The sequence below is a fragment of the Malania oleifera genome, chromosome 2, assembly GCF_029873635.1.
Source record: "Malania oleifera isolate guangnan ecotype guangnan chromosome 2, ASM2987363v1, whole genome shotgun sequence".
Taxonomy (NCBI): domain Eukaryota; kingdom Viridiplantae; phylum Streptophyta; class Magnoliopsida; order Santalales; family Ximeniaceae; genus Malania; species Malania oleifera.
This window is the reverse complement of record NC_080418.1, coordinates 106,645,332-106,653,892: the sequence shown is the minus strand read 5'-3', so window position 1 is coordinate 106,653,892 and position 8,561 is coordinate 106,645,332. Positions and strand designations below refer to the sequence as shown.

At 38.3% G+C, this 8,561-nt stretch overlaps 1 protein-coding gene across 1 annotated transcript; it reads right to left on the bottom strand.

Annotated features, from left to right (window-relative positions):
* Positions 1 to 7,300: 7,300 nt before the first annotated feature.
* LOC131147583 (uncharacterized) lies at positions 7,301 to 8,198 on the bottom strand. The gene has a single exon (XM_058097074.1). The coding sequence runs from the start codon at positions 8,043 to 8,045 to the stop codon at positions 7,428 to 7,430; it is 618 nt and encodes a 205-aa protein (XP_057953057.1). The 5' UTR covers positions 8,046 to 8,198; the 3' UTR covers positions 7,301 to 7,427.
* Positions 8,199 to 8,561: the final 363 nt, after the last annotated feature.

The window sequence follows — 8,561 nt, the reverse complement described above, 5'->3', positions numbered from 1 at the left end:
AGATGTTAAAATTAAGTGAAGAAAGGAAGAGATGTGAATAACTTTTTCTTGTATATATAAAATTGTACAAGGTCATCCTTTTACTCACAAAGATAAATCATTAATAACATTAATACTAATTATATAAATCATATTCTAATTACACAAATCATGAAGATTGACCAATTCATGGAGATTGGTCAATCAACTTAATTAGAAAGATATGCTAACATCTCCCTCAAACTCAAGGTGATATCGAAGATGTCAATTGGAATTTGCAAATTAAAGTACGATGACGATTAGGTGGATAAGCTTTCGTAAAGATATCAGTCAACTAATCATTCGAAGAAACTGACAAGATGCAAGTGTCCTCTCTTGAAGATGATGACACACAAAATGACAATTGATCTCGATGTGTTTGGTGTACTCATAAAAGACATACATAATTATTTCTAGTGATAGTTCTCAAGAATAAGGAAGATTAGCCGCCCATACAATTAGCTTCCTTCTGTTCTAATACCAATACCAGAACACTCATCTTACTCAATAAGCTCTTGTGTTATGTATATAGACAAAGTCTTTGAAAATAGGGAATATTACATGCCCATACATGTAACTTCCCTTTGCTCTGATACCAGATTGAAATTACTAGGGCACTCGTCATTCTTAGCAAGCCCTCCGACGAAGAGTTTTGTTTTGCCATAAATATTTATGTAATTAAGTTCACACACATCCATTATAGACCATATCACCGAGATCCATGTATACTCATAACCACACACATCCACACAAAAAATACCGTCCACACAGGACACATCCACACAGGATTCTACACAAGTGCTTCCTCACCAGCCATCACCGTCACACTTTCACAATAACATATCCATAGTATATCAGTAGAACAACCTCCTTAGGCCTACCAATGTTCTACCCCAATATATGATTACAATATAACAAACTCTTCAAGCCTACCAACGTTATATCATGATTATATATAGGCAATATAATGAACTCCTCATGCTTGCCAATGTTATATTGTGATACACACGAATAATCACAGAAAATAACTCATTCACACACATCAAAGTATTCATCATACAGTAATCACAAGTAGCTAGTATTCACAACCAATCAATGTTCACAAATAAAATGTATCCAAAATCATCCAATATTCACAAATAGTCAGTATTTATTACCAATCAATATTCACAACAGTCAGTATTCGCAACCAATTAATTTATGAAAGTTATATTCATGCCACACAATTTTTTCCATATATAATATATATAAAAAATTCATTATTTTCCAAATGCCTAACTATTCAGAAAATCATACCTAAGTATATAAATTTGTATAATCGAATTTAACCGATTCAAACTTAGTAAAACCCACTATAATTAATTTCCCTTACCTTATTCCTAAAAAGCTTGCTAAAATTCTAACCACGCTCGAGGCATTCAAAATTTCAAACCCTGAAATTACATTATCTCAAATAAAATCAACTCAAACTCAGTATAAAAATCATTTACTAACTTTCCTAGGCTAGCATACTCCAAATACACACATAAACCCAAAAATATCTAACTTACCCTGGTTTTGGGATGGTGCCCCAAAAACCCCAAACTGAAATTCTGCTTTACCAAAGTTGCAAAGAATATTCCCAAGAATCTTGTGGTGGTTCTTGATTGTCAATCCGAGCTTTAACAAAGACGGAATCTAAGAGAGAGAGAGAGAGAGTGAGGGAGCCGTAGGGTAGAGAGGAGAAGCATGAGGAGAGAGAAATCGTTGCTTAAAATGAAAGCAACCCTATTTATATGCAAGGCTTCATTGACGAGACACGTGGGTTCGTCAATGAGCCCAAGAAGAACGTTCGTTGACGAAGTCGTGAGTTCGTCGATGAATCTCAGAAATATCTGGAACCACTCTAGGTAAATCTTCAAAGACGAGACACGTGTCTTCGTCGACGGGCCAAAGAAGGATGTTCGTCGACGAAACCAGTTGGTTCATCAATGAATCCCTGCTGACTCCTTTAAAAATCCTTTTCCTTTTTCCTTCTTTCTTTTCCCTTTTCTCTTTATTTATTTCCCTTTTCTTTAATCCATTTTCATTTTATTTTTTGGGTTCAAGTTACTACATTCTTCCCTTACAAAATTTTGTCCTCGTAATTCGTTAATTCATCATTTTTCACAAACTTAAAAGCTAACTAACTACATTCACATAGTTCAATTTATTCTAATATGTGAACCATCAAATTACTTAAAATAAAACAAAACTATCCCTTATCCAAACATAAAAATATTACCTGCACCTCTAGCATTGTTGGTGTAAGCATGTAGACACACGCCGGGCCACCGCTGCCGCAAGGTACTGGGTTGTTCCTTCTATTCTAATTAGGAGCGGGTGCATTGCTTGGTGGAGCTCGACAATCACAAGCTCTATGCCCATATTTGCCACACATATAACACACGGTATTCCCACCCTGGCATTCCCCCCAATGCCTTCGATTACATCTGGAACAAAGGGGGAGGGATGAATTCTCTTGGTAGTCTCGATTAGCCCTATCTAACCTCTGACCCCCAGCATCTTGATCTCCCCTCCAGGAATCCTATCGGACATCGTTATATAAGCTGGAAGTTATGGATCTCTTTTTCTAATTCACTTCTGCCTCACTTTCTTGTATACTGGCCTTAACTTCCATGGCCCTATCCACCAACTCAAAGAAACTTTGAGTTAACAATGCCACCACTTGAGCGCGTATCCCTTGCCTCAGTCCTCTCTCAAACATTCGGGCTTTCAACGGCTCGTCTGGGACCATGTGTGGAGCGAAACGAGATAACTCCACAAACTTGGCTGTATATTGTTGCACAGTCATGGACCCCTAGGTCAAATGCAGGAACTCCTCTACTTTAGCTACCCAGGTGGTAGAGGGGAAATATTGGTCAAAGAACACCATCCTAAAGCGACTCCAAGTGATGACCGCTAGTCCTAGTCGCTGCTCCTTTATCAGCTTCACCAGCCCCCACCACTGCTTGGCCTCCCCAACCAGTTTAAAGGTGGCGTATTGTACCCTCTGCTACTTAATACACTATAGAATAGTTAGGAGCTCTTCCATCTCCTGAATCCAGTCCTCAGCTACGATCGGGTTTGCACCTCCTACAAAAGTTGGTGGACTCGTCTAGATGAACTGCTAAAAAGTGTAGCCCCTATCAGCCAGTGGCTAATCTTGCTCTCTCCGAGCTTTCTTCTTAGCCTAACGTGTTATGCTACGCAGCACTACCGAGGCATCAATGCCATCCTCACCCTATCCATGTGTTTATCTCCTCTGATGTCTATGTCCTTCCCCCTAGGATCCATCCTGAAGATAGGATAGAAACAAACTTAGAAGCTCCTCATTTATCATAATTGAAACAAGTTTGAAATGAAAAACTACTATAGCATAGGAGTTCTAATCTACGATTCGTCCATACCATCTTACCATAAAACCGTAACATCGACACGACAAACATACTCAACCAACCTAACGTTCTGACTTACCTTCCCAAGTTCCAGTCTCTTAACTTAGAAACAAAACCATTAATGGATATACTATAGTTTTCTAAAAATCGTCATCCCTGGAAAAACACAGAAGACCATCAAAAGATTTCCTCCTCTGAGTTTCTAGACCACTTTTCCACCTAACCTACCCACTCTCATCCTTATCCTAACTCGAATCTATACTCTTGTATTAATCATCCTTAAAGTCTGCAGAACTGTTAGGCTTTAATACCACTCTATAACGCCTTTAACTCGCCATATGGGGTCCGAAGGTTACGTGTTTCATTCACCTGTTTCTGATACCATAATCTACAATCATGCAGCGAAAATAAATAAAACTCTCAATTTAAATAACAGAGTATATCTATAAAACCCCAAAACAACAGTTTCAATCTGTTTATATTACATCTCGGTATTTAAAACAAAAACTATACATAAACTGTTCTTACAGTCACCCTAAAAGTTACCAAAAATACTACCTTGCCCAGAGCTCTAAGCTCGATCACCTAATTGACCTGAAAATATAATCATTTGCTAAGGTGAGACACATCTCAGTAAGGTAGAATAAACCATAATAGTGTGTGGCAGAGAGTTTAAATGAATAAAAAATATAATCATTTAATATTCAACATCAGTAAAGGAAGCATATACAAATTACACTCACATATACATAATTATTTTTAGTGATAGTCCTCGAGAATAGGGAAGATTACCTGCCCATACAAGTAGCTTCCATCTGCTCTAATACCAATACCAGGGCACTCACCTTACTCAGTAAGTCATTAAGTTATGTATATAGGCAAAGTCTCTGAGAATAGGGAATATTACACGCCTATACATGTAACTTCCCTCTGCTCTGCTACCAGATTGAAATTATTAGGGCACTTGCCTTTCTCAGCAAGCCCTCGGGGGAAGAGTTTTTCTTTGCCATAAATATTTATGTAATTAAGTTCACACACATCCATTATAAACCATATCACTGAAATCCATGTATATTCATAACCACACACATCCACACAGGAAATACCGTCCACATAGGACTCACATCCACATAGGAAATACTATCCACATAGGATTCACATCCACACAGGATTCTGCACAAGTTCTTCCCCGCCAACCATCAATGTCACACTTTCACAATGACCTATCCATAGTATATCAGTAGAACAACCTCCTCAGGTATGCCAATGTTTTACCCCATTATATAATGACAATATAATGAACTCCTCAGGCCTGCCAACATTATATCATGATTATATTTAGGAAATATAACGAACTCCTTAGGTCTGCCAACGTTATATTATGATACAAAGGAATAACAACACAAAATGATCCATTCACGCACATCAAAGTATTCATCACACAGTAATCACAAGTAGCCAATATTCGCAACCAATTAATTTATGAAAGTTATATTCATGCCACACAATTTTTTCCATATATAATGTATATAAAAAAATTCATTACTTTCCAAATGCCTAACTGTTCAGAAAATCAAACCTAAGTATATAAATTTGTATAATCGAATTTAACCGGTTCAAACTTAGTAAAACCTGCTATAATTAATTCTCATTATTTGATTCTTGAAAGGCCTACTAAAATCCTAACCACACTCGAGGCGTTCAAAACTCCAAACCTTGAAATTACATTATCCCCAATAAAATCAACTCAAACCTAGTACAAAAATCATTTACTACCTTTCCTAGGCTAGCATACTCCAAATACACACATAAACCCTAAAAATCTCACTTACCCTTATTTTGGGATGGTGCCCCAAAAATCCCAAACTGAAATTTTGCTCTACCAAAGTTACAAAGAATATTCCCAAGAATCTTGTGGTGGTTTCTGATCGTCAATTGAGGCTTTAATGGAGTCGAAATCGAAGAGAGAGTGAGGGAGCCGTAGGGTAGAGAGAGAGAGAGAGAGAGAGAGAGAGAGAGAGAGAGAGAGAGAGAGAGAGAGAGAGAGAGAGAGAGAGAGACGTGAGGGGAGAGAAATTATCGCTTAAAATGAAAGCAACCCTATTTATAGGTAGGGCTTCGTCGATGAGACACATGGGTTCGTCGACGAGCCCAAGAAGAACGTTCGTTGATAAAGTCGTGAATTTGTCAACGAATTTAAGAAATATCTAGAACTTCTCTCGATAAATCTTCGTCGACGAGACACGTGTCTTCGTTGACGGCCAAAGAAGGATGTTCGTCGATGAAGCTAGCTGGTTGGTCAAAGAATCCCCACTGACTCCTATAAAAATCCTTTTCCTTTTTTTTTTTTCTTTCTTTTCACTTTTTCTTTTATTTATTTCCCTTTTATTTTATCCATTTTTATTTTATTTTCCAGGTTCAGTTACTACATTTTCAGCAATGAGAAGTGAACCTTTTTTTTTTTGAAATACAGATTGGGTCTGGATCAAACCAGATAGGGGTGTGGTCTGAACCAGGGCATGGGTTGGCTTGGGTGTAGATCGGATCTAGGGCGCTGAGTCGGATCTAGGGCACAACTTGGATCTGTGACCTAGGTCTGATTTGGGGTGTGGTTTTGGGCTTCAAATTAGAATTTGTTAAGAAAAAGAGAATGCGGCCCAATAAAAAGGAAAAAAAAAAAAAAACTACTTTGGATTGGGCCTGTGTGATCTGCCTTTAAAATAGCCTAAATATGATCTTCATCTCAACCTTCGAACAGAAAGAGAATGTGCAGGTTGTGCACCTCAATTGTTTGACAAAATTCCTAATAAAACAGAAATCAAATTGAACAAGTTGATCAAACCATGTGAAAAAGAAATAACATCAGAATAATCCAACAATCAAGAGCAGCAGAATTTTGAAAAATAAAACTCACACTCAACATATGACGGTAACGTTGATGTGAGAGAAGATGAAAAAAAAAAAACAAGTTCTTGTTTGTGGTATTGAAAGACAGAGGGATAAAACATGAGGAGAATTATCTTCAAAAACAAGAATTGTACTTCTCAAGGATCGATTTGCTTTGATACCATGATAAAATTAGAGCGAAAGGAAGCGAGTGAAAAACAAAGAATAAAAGATAGCAAAGAATGAGTTGCTATTGATGTGTTTTCATTTTCTGTACAACCCCCTATTAATACTAAAAATTAGGAAACATGTAATTAAAAGAAAATCAATCTGTATGCTCCTTTTTAAATTAGAAATGATCTATTGACTTTTCTCTTAAGGAAAGTTTACGTGATTTCAATCGTGCTTTGGTTCATTGGTTTTCGCCATGGAATGCGGCATTCCTCAACAATATATATGCATTGTGGGCAGGCCAGTTTGGATTGGATGGATTAGAAAACCCATGTAGTCTGGTTATGTAAAATGGGAAACCACCAACGAACCTCCAGAAATTATTTGAGTTCCATTTTTTTGGGTCAATTCGATTTGGAATGATCAGATTGTTGAACATCCCTAAAGTCACAACTCAAACCTCAGCCCAGGATTTCGGTAATACTTGGGGCTCTCTCCGCTTCTTCCTTCTTTTATCTTTCCCGTTCTTCCATCCCCTGGCTCTATCGGCTTTCTTCACTACTGAACTGGCGCAATTGTGCTATGATATGTGCATCTGAATGAGGAGAAATTTTTAGAACCATTTTGGCATGTGCTATATGCATATAGAGACCAAACTATTGTAAGTCAAAGTGGCCATGTGGAAGCTAGCTGTCTAGTGCTACATTGTTAATTTGTTTTTGTCCTTTGATCATGTATCTGGGGTCGTGGATTAAAGCAGCATAATGTTGGCCATTGACAAACATTCGAACCAGAAAAAGGAACAAGAGTTCAATATCAAACACATCTTTTCTGGAAGAAAAAAGGAAGAAAAAGAAAATTATTTGAAACTTGGTGGAATCTATCTATAAAACCATAAAAATAAATAAATAAATAAAAACAGAAAACTAGAAATTTTCATTTGCCCCAAACAGTCCCCCAAAGCTTCTCTCCAATGAAATTCACAATCTTCCTCACCGAACCATCGTCATCTCCTTCACCCACCTTCCCCTGATCAGTGCAACTCCTCGTCACTTCCGCGGACTCCGATCCACCGAGCTCGATTCGCCGCCGCGGGTTCTCCCCGGAACTCTCCTCTCCCCTCGGCATGCCCCGAGCTCTCCTCCTCTCCTTCTTATTCATGTTGGGTGTGGCAGTACTCGATGTGGTCTTCTTCTGAGACAAGCCGTCTTCGTAAGCTTCGATGATCTCGTGTATGAGTTGACGGTTAGGTGAAGAGTCCCAACGTGCCCAGTAGCTCATGTAACAGCTGAAACAGTCACAGTGAAATGAAGGAGGGTGTTCTCCTTCTCCCCCACCGGAAGCGGTACTCTTACTCATCTTCTGGGTATTTTTCCGGGGGCGGGAGAAATTGGCTGAGGAGTTATAGCACGAGATGAGGTAAGCCAGAACTGCCTTGTCTTCCGGTGAGAGAACCGCCGTTAGCGACAGGATTGTTGCTGGAAGAAGGGCCAAGAGGTCGGCGGTGGCAGGCTTGGATGGGTGCACTTTGCCTTGCCTGGAGAGCTTCTTCATGGCAGGGTTTTGGTTTTGGTTTTGGTTTTGAAATGAAAGGAGTGCTTTGAAATAAATCTCTTACACGTCTCCTTTGTCCTTAGCTTTAAAATAAAATAGTGAGGCAGCGCAGACAAGAAAAGCGAACTCTCCGTTCACGCGCATTTGGACTGCTGTCGTATTCTGGAACCCTAAGGCACGGCTTGACCAAAGACCATATATACATGGATTTGGTGAGATTATTCCTCATGCGCAATCCACGTGTACAATTAATTTTGAACCTTCTACGTGCTTATCTTTTAGAAGGACGAAAATTAATATTTTGGAATTTAATTGAGTGAAAATGTTTGATTTAGATCGACAATTATGAGTCAAAATTATTCAAAACCCAAATATCTAGTCGTCTTAAATGTGCCATGATGAGATTGTCTAATTTAATATTTTTTGTTGTGGATTTAATTTCAATTAGTTTCAACTGCCTTCAATTCAATGGAGTTTATTTATGACCTAAATTTTCATTTAGGTCATTTGCAGGCA

Bases quoted from the DNA above. Each gene is read 5' to 3' on its own strand.
- LOC131147583 (XM_058097074.1), bottom strand. From the start codon at position 8,045: ATGAAGAAGCTCTCCAGGCAAGGCAAAGTGCACCCATCCAAGCCTGCC.